This window comes from Chroicocephalus ridibundus, chromosome 15, assembly GCF_963924245.1.
Source record: "Chroicocephalus ridibundus chromosome 15, bChrRid1.1, whole genome shotgun sequence".
NCBI lineage: Eukaryota > Metazoa > Chordata > Aves > Charadriiformes > Laridae > Chroicocephalus > Chroicocephalus ridibundus.
Window position 1 is genome coordinate 10907311 of NC_086298.1, and position 19927 is coordinate 10927237.

Genomic DNA, 19927 nt, shown 5'->3' on the forward strand with positions numbered 1-19927 from the left:
GTCTGGGCAGAATTCAACCAAGATCTGCCAGAAGAGCGTGAAGCCCTGCAAACACAGAGAGCCTGGATCACCCCAGCTTACCCTTCCCGGGCACCAGGAGGCAAACGGGATGCGGTTTCCCATCTGGAAACCAACTGCTGACTCAGCAGAGGATGCTGCGGTGCGTGCGAGCTCGCTGTGGGCAGCCTTATCTGCCAGAAGAACGTGCTCAGGACCCCAGCGACCAGGTTAGGGAAGCGGTTGCTGATAAGCGCTCCCCTCCTCGGAAAGGTGTTTCGCATTCGCTGGGTGACACCACCGAGATGTTGTGTGTTTGGGCACGTCTCCTGTCGCTGCTGCTCTCCTCCTCCCTCCTGCGCTTTCCAGGAGAAACTCCGGAAAAACAGACCTCCAACCAAGCCTGCCTTCAGAAACCCACCTGTACGCGTATTTTTTGGCCGTTTTGCTAACGGGACCATCGGGACACCTCAGGCCACAACAAGCCACAGGTGGAGGCTAGCGTTAGGGCTGCTGGGAGCAGCATTTCATCCCCCAGATGACACACCAGTCCGCTAGAAACTATATGGAAAGCGCATTTGACTGCACTCAACATCAAGATGCGCCAAGGCACCGAAACGGTGTCAAGCTCTAAGCTCCGTTTGTTTTGCTCACGCAAACCTGCTGAAATCAATGAATTTACTCATGCGAGGCAACTGCTGCTGGTACACACGTCCCCCTGTGCCGCTGCTCGGGCACCGCACGCCGCTCCGCTGGGCTGCGCCGAGACGGGAACTGCTCTTCTGCCGGCACAGCCCCGGTTGTGGTGCTCCATCACCCAAACCAGTGTCGCTCAAGGGCACCGTGCGCACTCCCCTGGTTTCAGACCCAAACCGAGCTGCTCCAGCAGCCGAGGCTGATCCCACCTCAGCCCCTGTGCAAAGCCAGAACCCGTCTGTGCTATGGTGAATCTTCCACTGGATGTCAGGCAAAATTCCCGATGGGTGCAGGGCTGGGAGCAGCCTGGTCCCCTCTGCCCAGGCAGCTGGGCACGGGTACCCGCTGCCCGGCTACCTCTGCTGGGGAGGGGGAATAGGCTTGAACTGTCATGCAAATGAGGAGTATATTGGGATGAGGGTCATTTCAGAGGCTCATCTCAGAGAGTGAAATGAGTGGGTTTTAATTTTCGGCATTGCCAAGCACACAGATGGCTGCTCGACCGGTGCTTGCGCACCACTTACTGACCCGAGGCTCGAGTTCAGCAGCTCCCAAAACACTGGTCATTCTCGATCCCAGGTGAGGACTCAGCAATAACAAATAAATATGCAACTCTGACCAAAGCGTGGTGCTAAAGTATGGGATTTGGGGTCAGAGTCTATAAAATTGTTCAGGAGCAGCTGCCTTCGATGAGACCCCCCGACGCTGGAGCCTTCTGCAGGCAGCAGTTTACAGAGCAGTGGCTGCCAGGGACAAAACTGATTTAAAGTAACATCAAAACTAAACACGCAAAACCTAAGTTATTGCGTTGCTAAAGCACATAAATCAGTCTCTAGTGCTCGCTGGTACGGACCAATAACCCACCTACAGAAAAGGCGAGGTGCTGCACAAGAGCCACCTTCCCACCGGGAGCAGTCTGGGACTAAAGGAGCGTCAAGGAAAGACCCGCAGCAGTGGCGCTGGTGTGACCCTGGGACCATCCTGGACCCAAACAAAACCGAACCCTCTTCCAGGACTCAACACTAGCTGGAACGAGGTCGCAGAATTGTGGTTGAACGTCATTTGAGTGTGCGAACAGCTATTTTGTGTGGTTGCTTACCCTGGTTGCCCAGTGCCACAGCCCAGTTCCCACACTGGAACAAGCAGCCATGTACCACGGGTGCAACCAGAGAGCAGAGGGTTTGCCAGCCTTACTTTTGGTTTTAACCTGGAGAAAACCGCTTAATACATTTGACTAGCACGGCTCTTCCCCAACCCTTTGCCGCTGGATGCAAAGGTCTGGTCTGTACCCTACCATAAGCTTCTTTTGGGGCTGACTCAGAGGAGATCTCTATTACAGGATGAGCAGTATTTTAGGGCTCCAGCGACACACCGCAGTCCCACTTTGCACACCCAAAACGACCCAAGGCTTCAACCAAAGAGGAGAAAAACATGGGTACTCACTCTCTCCCCAGGGTCACCCATTAAGCCCACGGGTCCAGTTGGTCCTGGAGGTCCTGGAAGGCCCTACCATAGAAAAGACAGGGGAAAAAAATAAGCCACTGAAGAAAAATGTGTTATTATTTGTAACACATTTATACAACGAGCAGGAAAAGAGTTAGAGCTTTCTGTTTATTTTTGCACCAGAAAATCGACCCCGAAGCGCTCTGTACACATGCGTGGCATATGGAAGCAATAGAGCCCGTGAGCAGCTGTGTGCTGAGTGAGCCCTCCCCGGGCAACCAGCATCGTCCCCGGGCATCCAGCATCGTCCCCGGGCATCCAGCACCCCAGAGCCACGCACACCCTCCCACTGCAAAGGGTAGACAAAGCGTCACTTACTGCTGGACCTTCGGGACCAGGTGGGCCTTCCACCAGCATACCCTAAAGCAAAAAGAAGGAAAAAATGTGATCAGCGACACATCCTCAAAGTCACTTTGACTACAGGGCTGGAAAGCCCAATGCTTTCTCGGTTTTTAACTATTTCAGGTCTTGCTGCTAGGTCTGGGCATCCCAGAGCTGAAGGGTTTCCACTCTCACTGGATGCCATCTCCTGTGTGCCCACGGCCCCAGGCACAAAAGGCAGCACCCACTGAAAAGCCAAATACCGTCTATTTGAGTCACGCAGGGCATGGCACAACAAGCCCTCTCCCCCAGCACAGCGTCACCCTCCTCATCACAGCCCTTCTCCCTTAGCTCATGGCCAGGCAACGGGCAAACCCTGGGGCACGGCCAGCCTTGCTGGTGCTGCGGCGGGAGAAGAGCTCCTCTTCAGGAAGAAGCTGCTTCTAGATCCAAGCAGCGTTTGGTTTTGTTTTTTTTTTTTTTTTTAAAAAAAGTTAATAATCAAATTGCAAGGTTTTTTAAAATTACTTTCCCAGCAGACTGCATGCTGTGATTTACTCCGTGTACCTAGGAAATCACTGTGTGGGCAAAATGGTAGAATAATGTTATTCCATTCCTTTTAATCTAAATATTTTGTCATAACTTTAAATCAGGTCTATCATGTACTCAGTAGAATTGAGTTGCCTTTTTTTTTTTTTTTCCCCCTCTTGTGTATGTAAGAGGCAGAAAAAACTCCCAATAAACCTGGCAAATGCTTTCCAGAAGGCATCAGGACAATCTGGTGGGAAGACCCCCACAGTGAGCCCTGCCCTTTTATCTCCGGACCAGTGACCGTGCCCCCGGCAGCACCCAGGTCCAGCCAAAGCGGTCCCAGCGCTTGCCAGCTCATCTCTAGCAACCGGGGACGTTTCTCCCATGGGATGAAATCAGCCTGTAAAAATCTGTAGATAAGCAGTCGGCTCATTCGGGAGAAGCCTGGAGGAAGCAAGTGCAGGGACTGGTCTCAGGTCACCCTTGGCCGGTCTCCTGGGCTCAGGCTCCGGTGCCAAAAGCCTCAGCTGACCCCATGGCAGCCACTACAGCAGACGGGGCTGAGCTGAACGAATCTGAAATGTCTAGAGGAAAATCCAGGCATTCCTGCCCCAAAAGTCACAGTCTCGAAGCCCAGAGGAGCAAAAAACAGGGTAAAACATGCTGCCGTGAACCATCCCTGCTTCATTAGTGGGATGCATGTTTCTGCACCGCTAATGCACGGCCAGCACTATTTTCCATCTTTCCCAGTGTCCACACTACTCATTACCACCTCGTTTAAAATCTGGCTTCCGCTTCATTTGGATGCGTTAGGGGAAATTTTCTGCCGCTGTCATCACAGAAGCGCCTGTACAGTCGTTCTTCACCAGCAAAGAACTAGGTCATGGACTTCCCCCCGTGCCCATTATGACAGCAATTTCCCTTCTGCCATGGAGACACTGCTCTCTTCTGGGTGGGAATTAGGGGTGAACCCTACGCGACGTTCCTCCAACCTGCACTAACTATGAGCTATTTGCTGTCGGAGGCTACCAAGACAAGGTGAGCTACGCTGATGGAGACGGTGTCCTGCGAGACTGACATCCACCAAGCTCCATTTCAGACACACGATGAGGACATTGCACAGGGCACCCCTGAGGTCCCAGCAAACCTACCTCCATATGGGCACCCCAAGGTCCACCCCTGCTGAGACCAACAGCGGCATGGTTTGGTGTGACAGGCTCCAAACCAGAAAGTAAAAATTTTCTCTGGGCTGGGGCAGAGCCACAGCCCACATACGTCTCCCCAGGACATTTTTGGGGCTGCTGGGTACCAGGATCACCATGGTCCCAGCATGCCCAGCGCCGAGGCTCCGCTTCCCATGGCTGGCTGCAGAGCCTCAAGACGCTCCTCCGCATGGGGGAAGAGTCTGGGCTAATTAGCCAATTGGCGATGCAAACATCCTTGGCATCTTCCCATATTTATCTGTTGGTTTATGTTGAGCTCCAGCTTTAGGGACATCTGGAGATTCTCCTCGGCAAGAAACCTCCACTGTTTATAAGACTGCTCGTCAACAGGAGCGATGGAAACGTGGGAGGGTTTTGGGACCAGGACCAGTGGGGGGACGCCACCAAGGGCGATCGCCCTGGGGGGGGTCGCAAGCAAACCATGGATTTGGGACCGTCCCAGAGGAAAAGAGGGTGTTGCTTCCACTCGATCAACACCAGGCTGCTACCCACAAGCGAAGCTGAAAATCGCAGAAACAGCCCAAAAGCTGGCTGCCGCACGCAGAGGGGCTGCGCAAAGGCTCTTCAAACCCTCCCCGACGGCAGGGGTGAGCACCAGGGTGTCCCCCCCGCAGAAGGGCAGAGGGCTGTGAGGAGGGGAAGGCAGCCTGGTGCCTCCAGAGATGGGGTGCTGGGGGGTCCCAGCCATCCCCGGCTCCATCCCTCCTCGCCCTGCGCTGCCCCGCTGCCTCCAGCGAGCGTCAGCACAGAGCAAGGATTGAGGGACGGGCGCTTTGAACGCAAAGGAGAGAAAAATCCAGCAAGAAGCCGACGGCTGCGTTTGGTTTTTATTCCCCCTCTGCTGCAGCTCCCATCAAAAAATAAAAAAAAATAAAAAAATAAAAAAAAGATTAAAAAAGAGCTGAAGAGCGCAGCAAATCTGAATTTCTCTCGGCCGAAGAGGAACCGCACGGAGAGGGAAAAGGCGGCATTTGGTCTTGTTTACGTTCTGGCAAAAGCGATACATGCTCCAGTGTTTTGAAACAGCGAAGGCGGCCAAATTCTTTCTGGATGATTAAACTTAACTATTTTGTTCGCTTTGTAGCATTTCAGATTGGTTCTGGACAGGGCAGGCTGGGCTTCTGCTGGCTTCTTCATGGGGTTTGGCTGCACCCCCCCCCCCCTTCCCACTCCTCCGATAAGCAAATCCTCGCTCCTCCTTTTTTGGGGGGGGAATGAGAGCAAGACCCAGAAAGGAAGAGAAGGCAGGAAAGGTCGGAAATGCGTTTATAAGGCACCCGTTCAGGCTTTCCAAGTCCTGCTGCTGCACCCCAGCTTCTCACTGTCCCGTGTCCCCCCCCCACCTCGCTATCTGCAAAAGCGCCAGGCAAAGAAGGAAAGGGAAGAAGAATTAAAAGAAAAAGAATGGCCTCCGAGCGATGGGAAGCGCTGCCGCGATGCTGGGCGCTGCGCTGGCCCTCTGCCAAGGAAAATGAGGTTAATTGAGTTGCTGGTGTGCAGCGAGCGTCCGCTGGGCCCTTCAGGGCTCAGGCTCAGGCTCAGGGGAGGTGGGTCCAAGGACCCGAAGCCCCTTTTCCAGCCCTGGGGAGGAGCAGAAATGGGGGTACCTCGACATGCTGACATGCAGCAAGGGACAGACACATGGCCATCAACCAACAGCCCCCTGCTCTGCTCAACGGGCACCTCGGAGCAAACACCACGAGGCCCCACCACGAGGGAGCTCCATCCTCACCTACGGGGGTGCTCAGTTGGGCACCCGCGTTTTTTTGCGGATCGCAAAGGGCACGGGCAGTTTACAATCATTCTTTAGAAAGGAAAAACAACCTCAGAAACAGGCAGAATCATAAAGAAAGAGCGCACCGGGTTGCACTGCTGGGATGACACCAGGTTCCTCTGAAAGTGGAGAGCTGGTGGGACCCCGGAGCCGGTGCAGGAGCAAACCTCTCCTCTCCCCCAGCTGTGTGCAGGGAGAACCCTTTAATTTCCAACGGGATGAACCCATTAGTTGCACAATTAAAGCCGGCCCCGAGCTGCAAGGTCAGGTCAGGATATGGGCTGGCCCCCGGCCGCGGGCGGGAGCGGGTTCACTGCCCAGCCAGGGACCCGGGAGCTGAGACGTCTTAACCCTCTGCCTTAACGCTTCAGTTCTGAACGGCCCAGGTTTTATTTTGGTAAATGAGAGATTTCATGGGAAATTTTGCACTTCCTTCATAATCTAGGTCGCTTCTTGAAGTTTAAAAAAAAATTAATAATTACAGTATTTTATGTTTAAAGTTTTTAAATGAACCAAATAATTCTTCCATGGGAAATTTTCCTCCCAGCTGTCCCACTGAGAGCACCAAACCATACCGAACGTATCCCTTGTAGCTTTTTCCTTGGGGAAAAAAAAAGAACACCAAAAACCCAGATGCTCCTTACCGGCTCGATAATCGCAGGCTCCCCCTTCTGTCCTTTTTCGCCCCGTGGGCCACCGATCTGCAGCACACAAGGGAAACGCAAAGGCAGACAGTCAAAAAGGTCTTCCATCCCTGGAGGTGTCCAAGGCCAGGCTGGATGGGACTTTGAGCAACCTGGTTGAGTGGGAGGTGTCCCTGCCTATGCCAGGGGGGTGGAACTGGATGATGTTTAAGGTGCCTCCCAACCCAAACCATTCTATGGTTCTATGACATTGCCTGCATTGGCATCCCCACCCCGCGCAGGAACTGGAGGTCCCGGGACAACTTCTGCAACCCAAGGGCTGCTGATGTTCGCGGAGAAAAGAAACGGGGTATCTCCTCCTCGCCTTGTGCAAAACACACGGATTGCGTTTTGTGGGTGAATCCAAGCGAGATGCTCTCTCTGCTCTTTGCGTTCCTAATCTCTATGCTATAAATTATGGGAAGACAAACATTTTGAACTAGGGCTTACCCTCGATGGAAAATTAACTCTCTTACCCCTTCGTAGATGGTGTCCTGGTTAGCGGGCATGCCGGGGCCAATATCGGGAGAGACGGTTCGGTCGTAATAATTATCATAATAATTCCCATCGTATTCTTTTATTGTTTCCTCAGTGAAGTCTTTATCCAGGTCGTCTCCTCCTTGAGCAGCCTAGAAGGAAAAGAGCAGCAACATGTCAGGCTGCAAATACTGGAAATCTAAGGGAAAGACTCGTTAAATTTGGGAATTTTAAGGTCTCCGTTGACCTCCAAGGGTGTTCTCCAAGCAAGAAGGATGGGAGGATCTTTATGTCAAAGATGTACACTTTAGGTACACCCTGGCTTTGCCTGGGATTTCTCTGCTGATCCCTAAAATAATACTGTGAGTGTAAAAGGTTGAGCAAGGAAAAGAAAGCACGGCACAAAGCAGCAGCTCCTGTCAGGAGGATCCCGCACACTCTAAAGGCCTAAGGAAAGAGGAAAGAGGGAATGGAAGTTTCAAACTCCAAGCCCGACTCATCTCTCACAGCCTCAACGTTGCAGACGCTGGATTATTAAGCGTGAAAATTCACACATCCAGTCGCATATTCAAAACGCACATCAAAACCGCGCTGTGTCAGGATGAGTGTTGGATTACAGGAGGAAATGTGGAAAAATCCAAGTTCGCTTCTACAAAAACCTCCCGTTTGTTTAGTCTGGGCTCCAAATTGCAATTGTACTTGTCCCAAAAGCAGAAGTTTTTACAAATCTGATGCATTAATCCCTGAATCCTTTCTGAATCCTTACAGCAACCGATGTCACGGACCACGAGCACGGACATCTAGACAAGTATCAGAATTTCCTTGCTTCCCTCCATACCCCTGTGCTTTCTGCAGCTTGGCAGGCAACCGTCTCTTGGCATCCTTTACTCTGAGCAGCACGGAAAAGAAGAACATGTGCTGATGATATATTTTTTTTGTTTCTTTCCCGTTCAGGTAATGACCAAAACAGTCCATAAATTGAATTATTTCCCAGAGAAATTATCTCCTCACTACTATGAATTCAAAATCATTTAAATGCCACCATCGCTTCCAGACCTCGTTTCTGTGCCAAGACTGCTCACAGCCCAGAAGCACGAGCATCTCTATCTACATTCAAGAGGTTTCAAAGTAAATGCTAAGGCAGCCATCGCTCTGCCACCCCATCTTCTTGTACCTCTGCAAATACCAACTGGTCTTTGCAGAAATCATAGTTTGGCAATTAATTAGAAAGCTTGGAAAGATTAGCATTATTTTTCTTCTGTACCATTCAAATGGATCTAGTGCTGTCACACACGTCTTTTATCCTGTTTGAAATCTTTTCTCTTGCTTTGCACTTTGAAACCTTGAAACCTGTTTATCTTGCTGTAAAGCTTTTGGGGATAACACAGCAACCTTTTTTTTTTTCAAATTGCATGTCTTGAAAATGAACGTCAAAAATGTCTGGTTTGATATTTTGATTAAGGTCCCCAAGTTAATTTGCATGGAACGACATGATATTTTGAATAACTGGGCAGAGAAAGAGGAAAGTTCTCCGTGCTGAGATTTGTGGGTGCTTTGGAGAACAAACCAAAACAAAAGCCTGAAAATAATCTCCTTTAACAATGCTGTTAGACAACCTGAATCAGAAAATGGTCCCCAAAGAAAAAGAAGAGGTCCAAAACTCAGCATGCGCAATACCGTGCCTCTCCTTTGCTGATAACAGCTTCATTTAAATCACCTTTTAGTCTTCCCTTTGGAGAAGCAATGCAGATATGCAGCCCTGGTATATGCATCTGGACAAGGAAAGCAAACTGCCTGATGAATAGCAGGCAATGAACAAAATATATCTGTCCCCAGCTCCTCTTGTTCATGGGAGTATTGCTGCCTACTAAATCTCGGAATTGCTTCCCTGGCATTTATCACGGAGTTATTAGCCATAATGAAACCCAAGCCCAGGAGAGTTCTGTGACTACGCCTGCCTCCCGAACCTGGCACACAGGCTCCACGAAGTTTCACTTGCTTAAAACTAAATCCCCCTTCAATTGCCATTGCAGGAATTAAAAGTCTTCCCAAAATATAGACAGGTGAACTTCAACACTGACGGACACATCCCACTCTTGCAACAGGTCGGTGACAGGAGGCCAAAAATGACCCTCCTGCACCAGACGGACGTTATTCCGTTTGATGCCAGGACCTGGAGCGAGCAGTGCCAGGGCTGGCACCGCCGGCAGCGCAGGGACACCCGTGTCCCAGCCCACCTCTGCCCCACCGCATGCTTGCAGCCCTGTGCGACACCTCAGGGGCTCCCGCTGCCTTCCCCGGCTGCCGGCAGGAACCCGGGACTCGTGAAGTTATGAACTTCCTCGTGACCACGAGCACTATTTTTTTTCCCCCTAAACTAGCCAAAAACCTTATGAGAGTTTTTTATTATTTCTTTTTTAAGAGCAAATAAACATCTCCAACCACTTTAGCAGTCTATCTCCTGCTGCAACCCTGTTTCTAATAACAGGTAATTAATTACCCACAGGAGCTGCCGATCCTCACCTCAGCAGCCTGGTCTGCGGATGGATTAAAGGACTGGGTTTCCCCAGGAGTTTGTGGCGGCAGGCAGGGCCCTCAGCTCCCTCTCCGAGGTGTAAACCTGAAATCCGTACCCTCCTGGGTATTTGTCCCTCAGGCCGACACTTTTTGGAAGCCTTCCCTACGTCACGCTGTGTTAACCTACGCCTCGGTGCACGGGAAGCTCCTTCAGCCAGGCAAGTCGTGTCCTTTTCTCTGCTCATCAGCCAAAAAATTCACTGGAGCAGCCTCCCAGCCCAGGGGGTGTCCCGCAGCCCTTCCCCATCCAAACGCTGTCTCTTTTGGAGCCGCTGGAGGGGGACAGTTTGCTCGCTCTCCCTGCGAGATGCTGAGCTTCCACATAGGAAAGCTTTGCCATGTGTTTCCCCACCTGAACTTTCCTCCTCTTCCATTTCCTTTTCCTAACAACTAAAGCGGCCCTTGAGCCTCTTATTTCCTCTTCCAATTTTTTTTCAGGTCACGCTTTCCAATCTTTAATTCCTCTCTATTAGAAAGCTCAAGCTTGGCCAAAGATTTCTGGCTCTTTGTCAGGAAACAGAAAAGTTTCCCATCCATGGGTTCCCTCAGGTTGGCGCTCGCTTCCTCGATACGCTGGAGCCTCTTCTGTTTCTCTCTGTGTATCATTTTGGGCTGCTCAACCTTCTCCTCCGCCGCATTATTTCATCCCCAGTTGGCTGGACTGGATCCCCGCCGCGCCACCAGCCCCCGGGGCGGCTGGCTCCCCTCCCGCCTCGCTCCAGCGGCTCGGCTCTTTCCTTGGACATTTTCCCCAACACCTTTTCATTCAAGCTTCCAGCTCCAACTCCAAATATCTTGGCCAACTTCTGTCTCTTTTGCCACCCTCCAGCGCCTCCCAGCCAGCCTTGAGTTTTGACGCTCCCATAACTAAGTAATTCTTCTCCATTTGAGGAGGAACCGCAAACCCCTGCCAAGTCCCATCCTACCTCCCAGGAAATGTTATCCCACTATCAACTCTCCTTGCTGATGCTCCTGGATAACAAAGAATTTGCCTTATCTAGCGCACTTATTTCCTGCAGCTGCACGACAATTTATCTCAGGCTCATCTAAGGATGAGACCAACGTTCATCTCTTTGAGCACCAGTATAAAAGGCAAGAGCTGGGCAAGTCTTAACGATAGAGGAGTCTCAAGTGTGACATATTTCAGTCAAAGCATATTAAAGTGGGGGTAACTAAAAGCGTAATTGCTCCAACAGAAACGTCAGCTGTGGGATCCGAACTGATCTCGTCTTTGAGCAGATCTGGGCACAAAGCGGAGGGGCTCTCTCTGGGCGAATGCAGCAGTTTGAAATCAAGGGTTTGTCCCAGCATCGAAATATTTTTTTCAAAAATTACAATCTGAAAAGCATAAAGATGCTATTTGAGTGGGAACGGCAAAATGAAAAATATTGATGTTCTCCATCAAATCAACATTTTAAGGATTTATATTAATAGCTTTGAAATAAAATGTTTTTACTTAGATTTTAAAACCAACCCTCATTTTTCTTTTTGTCAGACAAGCACCTCGCACAGGGAAATACAGATGTCGACACGAACAGATTTTTCCAGGGGAATAATCCTTAACCAAATTCTAAATATCTGTGTTCCACCCCCTGAAATATCTGGAGTTAAATTATTTTACAAGAAACTTTCTCTTCCAGCAGCTGCCCAAACCACTTACAGATTTACCATATGGATGATCACATCTCCTTTGCTCTCGGGGCTATGAAAGACCAGAATTAATAAAAAACCACAGTGAAAGGAATAAACATTCATTAAAATTACATCGGTCTCGTTGTAGGTGATGACGGTACTCGTGGGGAGTTCAGCTTCCACGGCGTTTTCAGTGAGTCCGCCCTGGGGGTCTACTTCTTCGTTGTAGTTGACATCTTCATAGGGGAGCGGCGTGAAGTACTCTTCGTTAATGGTTTCATAATTGTACTCATCCACGAGGGGGTCATCCACCGTAGCATCCCCTTCCGTCCGCTTCCCGGGGTCCCCTCCCTCGGGTGATGGCGTGGGGGAAGGATAGTCCTATTGCAGAAATAAAATGCCAGAATCAGAGAAGCAAAGAGAAAATTGTGCATCATCCTCCACCTCCCCCTCTATAAAGGTGCCATTTATCAACCACATCTTTGCCGGGACCCCGCGTCGGTACCTGCTTGGTTTCAGGTCTCTCTCCAGCAGCCACTTCGGGAGTGCCAGGTTTGGTGGTGGGTGTTTCGGGCTTTACAGCTTCATCAACGTCTTCGTAGTAGGGGTACTCGTAGTAGTAGGTGTCACCTTCTCCCTCCCCGTCGGTGTACTGCAAAGAGAAGATGAGAAGCAGAAAATAAGCTGGCAGCACCCAAGCACGCTCCTGCCAGCTATTTCAGACACCGTTTCATGTCAACGGGGCCACACCGCGATGAAGATCCATGGAGCGAAATCTTTCCCTTCCTCCTGTTCATGAGCTGCTGGGACACCGTCACCAAGAGCCCGGCTGTGGGCTGCTTTGGCAACGGCTGTGATTTGAGGAGGTTCCCAATCACCTCTCGACCCTGTGGCACGTTCTCCCTTCTCAGAGAAGATAGACCTACCCTGCAGCAATTCAGTCACCCAGGATAACACAATAAAAAAAGAAAACAACATTAATTTTTTTTAACCTCAGATTGTTGAGACCTCACCAGGTCACAAATCTGAAGTGTCCAGAGGGGGGAAGAAAACGTTTGAATCACGCGGCCGCTCTGAGGAGCGGGGGTGCAATTTTCACTCGTCCCACTGCACTAACAGCTTCCCTGCGACTCCCCGTCCACCCGCGGCCCGCAGGCAGAAGGGCTTGGAAAACAAGATATTTTCAGCGTTTTCCACAAGGCGTCAGTCATTCTTCGAAACGAAACGCAAACAAAACATTTGGTTACAGCCGGGCACGGCAAATTTCTTCGCCGGTCCATCGCTCTCACTGGCAGCAGACGCCGGCGCGTGGAAGAGTTATTCTTACATGGAGCAACACAGCCCTAAGACAAGCCAGCCCTTGTTGAACTGCTGGCTTCAAAAGAAGAGTTTTATTTTCCTGCTACCACGTATTTTGACCGTACCGAAGGTCTATTTTATTTTACTTATTTATTGTTTCTCCAGAAGCGCTGGCGGATCGTTAGAGCCGTGCCTCGCCTGCGAGCATCGCGCTGCTCCCCACAGCCCTGCCAGGCCGAGCCTCGGGGTTTGACACCCGGGTTTTTAATTCAATCCCAAAGCTAAACTGGAGCGGGCTGACGGCAGTACAGCTTCACGGGGATTCCGCGGGAGCCAGCAGATCGGAGATCAGCTGAAAGCAAGAGAGTGCGCGGACCGGCAAATCAGGCCAAGAGAGCAGCCAGGATGCCGAGGAGCGGCTGAGGATGCCAGGCACGTTAATTGCTGCGAGCCGAACCCGAGACCTTAAAAACGTGTAAAATTCAGGTGATGCTCTTCTGGAAATCAGCCACACCTGAACATTTCTAATTGAGCAGCAGAAATAAAAAGTTATCCTGTATCGGTCTTCTCTTTTCTTTTCTTTTTTAAAGAAAAGGTCTTGAGGCTAACTCTTTGTTGAAAAAAATATCGAGCACAGCAGCTTATACAGATGAGCCGGCAGCGTTCCTGCCAAAAATGAAATTCAAATGGCAAATACCCGGGCAAAAATGTTTCCCCCTCCTTTAACACCTGTTATTTCAAAGAATATTGAAAAAGAACTGCTTAGTCCTTTTACAAGCTCAACAGTAAAAATTGAAGTTCAGAAACAGGTGCCTGTTTTGGTTCAGGATTCGACCCGCCAGGGAAGGTCAGTATTTCACGCTCGGCTCGGGTTGTCTCTCCTGCCAAGTTTTTGAGCTCCAAGTACATATTAATTTCGGTCTCTGGAATGGGAGGAGCGCAAAAAGGAAGGTAAGGGCAAGACTCAAGACCAGAACCCATGAATCCTAAAAACAAGCTCTGTCGTGGCCCTTACAGACGAGTTGCAGGGAAGGAGAACGGGAGGAAGAAGCCCGGGCCGTTTGCAACCTCAACACGATGCTGGTGCTGCCCCAGAAGCATCCCCAAACCCTGCCAGAGACTTACGTATTCATCCTGGTTGGGGTCCTGGGACTGGGGGGCATCGGGGATGGCGGTGTCGCAGTCGGGGCTGTAGTGCTCGCAGTAATCGTGGGCTGCTCGGGGGTCCGCCACGATCAGGAGCTGCTGGATGTCACCCTGCGGGGAGGGAAAAACAGAGCGTCAGGGGGAGGGGTGGGACACGTGGAGCCACCAGCCCCAGGCTGCAGTCAAGGCGTATGAAACACCACCGCGAAATGAAAAGCAAAACGCTTGGCAGGGTGATCTCGCCTGAGATGAGCCAGGAGAAAACCCTCCGTCGTCCAGGGCCGGGCCAAGCAGACGCTTATCTCGGGCTGCTCCGCGAGGTGTGAAGCCACCACGCTTCACGCCTGGTCCCAAACGCACCTTCCCCAAAGATAACCGTATCTGCAGAGAGGTGACCCCTACAACCCAACAGCGCTGACAGCCCCGGGCAAGGCGGGGGCAGGAAAAATAGGAGAAGGTGGCTCTCCGCACCCCAAATCAGTAGTGTCCTGCGGACAATAAAAAACGGCCTTTCCTGCTTGGCCCCATGCAGCTCTGCAGGGCTCCGGAGTTGTCCTGCCCAGTCCAAAAAGCTATTTATTGGCTTCAAAACTTCTCTGCTTCTCCCACCCCATCAGTTGGTCTCATAAAAGGCATCATCTACACCTTGCCTCACCTCGATTCTCCACCCACAACAGCGCGGCAGACATAGAAAGAGATTAGAAATGCATCTGATAATCAGAAAAGGAGAAAAGAGGGAGGGGGTTTGTAGTGGTTTACTGAAAATCAGGTGCAGAGCAAGCTCATTAGGCACTGAGGCTGCTTAACGAGCCGCCCGCTATATCGGGAACGAAGCACAACGCAGCCACAGCCCAAAGGTCAGAGCAGAGACCGCTCTTCAGTCTCCTAAAGAACCACCGCACTGCTCCACCGTAACGCCAAAACCCGCTTCATTCACAGACAGTTACATAAGACAAGATTTTACTACTTGGATTATTAGAGCTGATACTTTAATTAGGGGGGAGGGGAATATCTTATTTAATAATAGCAAAACATGGCTAAGGCAGCAGGGGAAAAAAAAAAAGGAGCGTTACAGCAAAACCGGGAGGATGACTTGGGCATGTAATAGGAAACAGAAGCTCCGAACGGAGCCTGGCCAGGCAGGCGAACATCCCTGTGGAAAACCAAAGGATATTTTTTGAAATTATGGGCCAAATCTGCCTTCGTGCACGCAAGCTGCGCTCGCTCCAGCCATGGGGCCGCTGAGTCCGTGGGGAGCTCAGCCCCCCATCAACACATAACCATCGACTTCACCAAAAAAAAGGCGCCGTTTACGTTTTTGGCGGAGATCCACAGGGAAAGAAGGTTGCAAGGACTGCGCGGACCTGGCCATATCCTGCCCGGCTCTGAGCGGCAGGGGCAGCTTACGGCTGCCTGGGGTTTCCCTCCTCAAATTCCAGGTTATCGCATCCATCTCTGCCGCAGCTCACCCAAACGTCTAGGCACCGCGCAGAAGCTATGCAAGTTACTCTAAAATTGAGCGCTGGTTTAAGCTTATTAGTCATTGTTTCCTGTGAATAACCTTTATAAAATTAACAGAAGCGTCTGCAAAGTGGTTTTCAATTTTCTATTTTAAGAAAGAGAAACAGTCTTCCCTTCCCTTTCCCGTTGTTTTTTTTTTTTCTCCCATAAATCCGTAGAACAGTTCTGTCATTAATGTCCTGGTTTTTTTCTTATTCAATAGAACCACCAAAAATGGGGACGCAGCATTGGGAAAACAGAAAATGCCAAGTTTTTGTCTCTTAGAACATCTCCCTTTCAGAGCCAGCGCTAGCCACCACCTGACGTGACCTGCATGGGGAACTCAACCATGGCGTGACCTAGAGGACATCGACCGGCCCTGAGCAGGGACCTGAAGGAGCTGGGGGGTGTTATGGGGTCACTCACACCATAAAACATCAACCCTGTCTCCAAAGGCAGCTCAGAGCAACAAAACAGGCTGCCCCTTTGGAGCTCCCTCCAGTGGAGGATGCCCAACCTGGACAAGGCGATTTGCTTAAAGTTGATGATGTGAAGATCCCTCCAGCTGCTATTTCTGCACGCAGGACCTCAGCCACCCCTGACAGCTGAGTAAAGCCATTCCTGCCCTTCTCTCAGCTAGGGGGTTAAAGCTCCCCAGTTTCCACAGGGTTATGGGGAGTGTCCGGCGCTGTTGGGATAAGCTGAAATAAAACAGCCACAAAAGCAGACTTGGTACTTGTCTCCAAGAAGCAAGGAAGGAAGGCTGAAAGCTTTTTCTTCCTGATAAGGCTGGATTTACACCTCAAGGAGAGCTGATAGACTGTGTCCTGTAAGTGACCAGGACTATAACTGTGTTTCCTCGAGGAACAGATAAAGCAAAGACAGGCATGTTGGCTAAACACAGTGCAAAAGGTTAAGCAGAAGAGAATTTGCTAAAGCTGACTTTGCTTTCAGTCTCAGCTGATGGCAGCTCCTGAGCTATGCACGGGGAGAAATCCTGGCTCCATCCCACCCTGCGTCCCTGCAGCACAACAGGAGCCCAGCATCCTCTGGGTCTGATGCCTCAAGGCACTGGCAGCTCCTTTGAGTACGTGGAAGGACATCACTTGCAGTCCCAGGAGCCACAGGCTCAAGTCTTGTGGCCACAGCAGAAACCTCAACCTCATTCAACACACCAAAGGACAGCATTGGCCCAGCGGTCGCCGCTGACTGACCAGGGAAAGATGAAGAACCACAGAAGGGTTTGGGTTGGAAGGGACCTTAAAGATCTTCTAGTTCCACCCCTCTGCCCTGGGCAGGGACACCTCTCACTAGACCAGGTTGCTCAAAGCCCCATCCAACCTGGCCTTGAACACCTCCAGGGATGGGGAAGAAGGGGAGTTTCCTGCCAGTTCTGGGTCGAGAACCTGAGAAAATCAGTGCGTAACTGAATAAATTTGGTACGCGAAGGGTGCCAGGAAAAAGCATGAGCCGCATCAGACAGCTCCTTCAGAGCTCACCACGCTTCGTGAGCATCATTCAACGCGCCTACTATTTTCCCATTTCCTTTTCAAACCCAATCAATCACCCTGCCCAGCAAAGTTCATCCTTTTCTTCTTGTTCCAGCAGCAGCGTGCAAGCATGCAACACCAGAAGGAAAACCAACACACCCAATGTTGGAGGAAGGAGAGCCCCAGGGAGCATCTGAGCTCAAGTACATGGACACGGGCTGAGCTCAGCGGTGGGGGAAGAAGGAGAGCTCATGGGGTTGCTAGACCATTCATCTTTGTTTCATTAACAGCAAGTGCACGGCGCTGGTGGATACCCCGTGTTAACACTTGTAAAAAGCAGACAGGAGTAAAACCTTGTTAGCAAGATTCCCAGTCAACTGACCTCATCCCTCGGCGCAAAACAATAAAATGGGCTAATTTAGCTGGTAATAAAAAGCCCCACTATCTGAACTTCACAAAAGATGCACAAAGCTCTGCTGTCAAGAGCCCCATTTTCTTTGATTTAAAAAGCCGACTTTAAATAGAGCAAGCCGTGCTGGGAGGTTCACAAGCCTTTTGTGTCTTCTCAAGTGTGTTGCCGCTAATAAATTTCACCAAGAGATAGCTGCCCCCAGCCCCGGCGCGGGCTGACAAAGGCAGCAGCCAGCTCTGCTCCCTTTCCTCGCTCAAGTGTCTATTTGTTTCTCCGTTATGGTTACACAAAACACTCGAGCCCCTCTCCCTTCCTATGGCACCATCTGCTTTTTTCAGCAAGCGCAGCGATAACGAAGATACCATTAATTTCCACCCCCCCTCCCCACACACGCACCAACGACGGATTTTCCATGAAGCCTTTGCAAGAGAGACAACTAACGATTACACTAAGAGAGTGGTTTAAAGACTTTACCAGCCGGGTCATTTAGGTTTTTAAGACTTATTTTCAAATAAAGAGGTATCTAAGTCAGGGAGCAAGTCATTAACGCACTGGTATCGCTTCGAAGGAGAAGTCTGCAGCTCAGTGTCCTCCAGCCCGTCACCCACGGGGACAGTGGGGTAGAGGCCTCTTCTGGCACGTGGACGAGTTGGGCACATCTGGGCACACAGGGCTCCAGAGAGCGCTCCGGTAAAACTGGGATGTTCTTAGTATGCAGAGGCAAGGCACAGTCACGCTTTCCCGGTCTGACAAAAATTTGAAGCGGAGGGAAAAAGAAGGCCCATTTTTGTCTGAAAATACCCAATATTTCATCCATCAGAAGAGCTAGTTTTTTAAAAAGGAAATAAATCACATTTTGACCTTTATTCCCAGAGCTTCCCGTGAAGAGGAAGAGGCAGGACAGCACATTTATGAAGACGATTGTGAACTGCGAGGCTTTTATTTGCTCCGAAGAGATGTAAGTGCTGACTGTCATGACCAGTAAGAATCTGCCTGACATTTATGGTAAAGCCATTTATGCCGGATGACTCATTTGCTTTATGGATTAAGTTCCATCAAGCCAGTTTAATTCAACTCCCCAGCCAGCTCCCAGACAAGACTGGAAAAGCTCTTCTGGAGCATTTTTTAACACTTATTCTATATGTGTGCAAAAAAATGTCACATCGCTTCCAATGACATCAACTCCAGTAACTTGGAGAAATCGCTGTGGTTCAACAAAACAAACAGCTGGCGAGGATCATCGGAGTGACTTCATCTGGCATTGGCAGCAGCTCCATAAATACTGGGATTCTTCAGGGCTCTCACTGCAACGCACCGATAATTAACTGGGCTGTTGTTTTAGTGCATTACCCCAGAAGTCTTCCAGCCTCTTAACACCCATAAGAATAAATACCGCTTGGTGTGCTTTTTTTAAGCTCCTACATTTAAATCGGATAACCGCAGGACCAGGATGTACAATTGTAACACGCAAAACAAGTAATATTTAAAAATGATTGGAAGCAATTTGGATGTTGTTGAACTCACCGGTTCCAGAAATGCAAACCCAGTTGGGTGGCTTAAGAGCGGCAGAGGTTCAATGTGGCTCGATGATGAAGTGGAAGCTCAGAGATCCCAGCCATCAGAAAGCTTCCAAAAAACCTAATCCCTGTCTGGGAGACAGCCTGCCAGCCCTGAGATGTTCCACTTGATAAAACCTGTCATCGGCACTTGCCCATGGACGGAGGCTCTCTGCTCAGGACACGGCGGCTGCCCTGCTCCAGGGCTCTGAGCAGCTCCTTGTGTGCAGAGGTTGGAGTGAGAGCGGTATGGGAGCAGTCGGGGAAGAAGGGAAGCAAGGGCTGACCCAGAGCTCACCGTGCCCCCGGCTCTGCCAGTGCAGCGAGACCCCAAGTCAGAGGTGCAACAACCGCTCAGAGCATCCTTTGTTGTACTGGCGCCATCCCAGAGTCCCTCGTTTAATCACAGCTGCTCCAGAAGAGAAGCAAAAGCCCAGCCAAGGGGTCAGGCGAAGCCTCGTCACCCCCACCAGCCCCTGTGTCCCTTTGTCCTGAGCCCCTCTCGCTGGCCAGCCACGGACAGGAGCGAGCTCACCAGATGGAGCAACTGGTACCTGAAGGGCATCCCTTTAGGCTTCCAAAAATTTTGCGCTACAAAATGGGAAGGCAATAGCTGAAGGTCTGGCCCCAAAAAAAATAAAAAAACCAAAAAAAAAGCTTGACTCGCATGCAGTCGTGAGTCAGCTACAAATACTTGGTGGTTTGGATAAATCCAACGCGGATGTTTGCTTCCCCGTCCCGCGCACAGGGGCTGGGGGAACGGACGGGGCAGCTTTGCTGCGAGACCTCTGCTATTTCCCCTCTCGGGCTCCAGTTACCACAAGAATGGCTCCCTCTGGCTTTTGGCACTCCCACAGGAGCCTCTTCTGCGCTCTCTTTAGAAAAAACAGGTTTAATTACGCAGAAAAGGGAGCGAAGTTTCACTAGAACCAAATATGGCTTCAAGGAAAAAACTCTGTTAAAGGCTGATAGTAGTTTCTCTCTCTCACTGCATCTCCATCTGGGAGAGGAGGAACCCTAAAAACCCCCGCTCTCACGACACCCCGGCCCAGTCCTGCACCCCCAGCCCAAAGCCAAGCCGTTAGCTTGTCTGATATTAAACTCGCAGAC

At 50.6% G+C, this 19927-nt stretch overlaps 1 protein-coding gene across 2 annotated transcripts in view; it reads right to left on the bottom strand.

Annotated features, from left to right (window-relative positions):
- The window catches only part of COL5A1 (collagen type V alpha 1 chain), a 160333-nt gene that overhangs the window by 73682 nt on the left and 66724 nt on the right, over positions 1 to 19927 (bottom strand). For both annotated transcript variants that reach the window (XM_063352946.1, XM_063352944.1), the window contains exons 5-11: positions 13839 to 13970; positions 11920 to 12066; positions 11547 to 11795; positions 7205 to 7357; positions 6690 to 6746; positions 2515 to 2556; positions 2137 to 2199 (exon numbers count right to left, since the gene is read on the bottom strand). In XM_063352946.1, coding sequence (XP_063209016.1) covers positions 2137 to 2199; positions 2515 to 2556; positions 6690 to 6746; positions 7205 to 7357; positions 11547 to 11795; positions 11920 to 12066; positions 13839 to 13970 — 843 coding nt within the window. The remainder of the gene's footprint in view (positions 1 to 2136; positions 2200 to 2514; positions 2557 to 6689; positions 6747 to 7204; positions 7358 to 11546; positions 11796 to 11919; positions 12067 to 13838; positions 13971 to 19927) is intronic.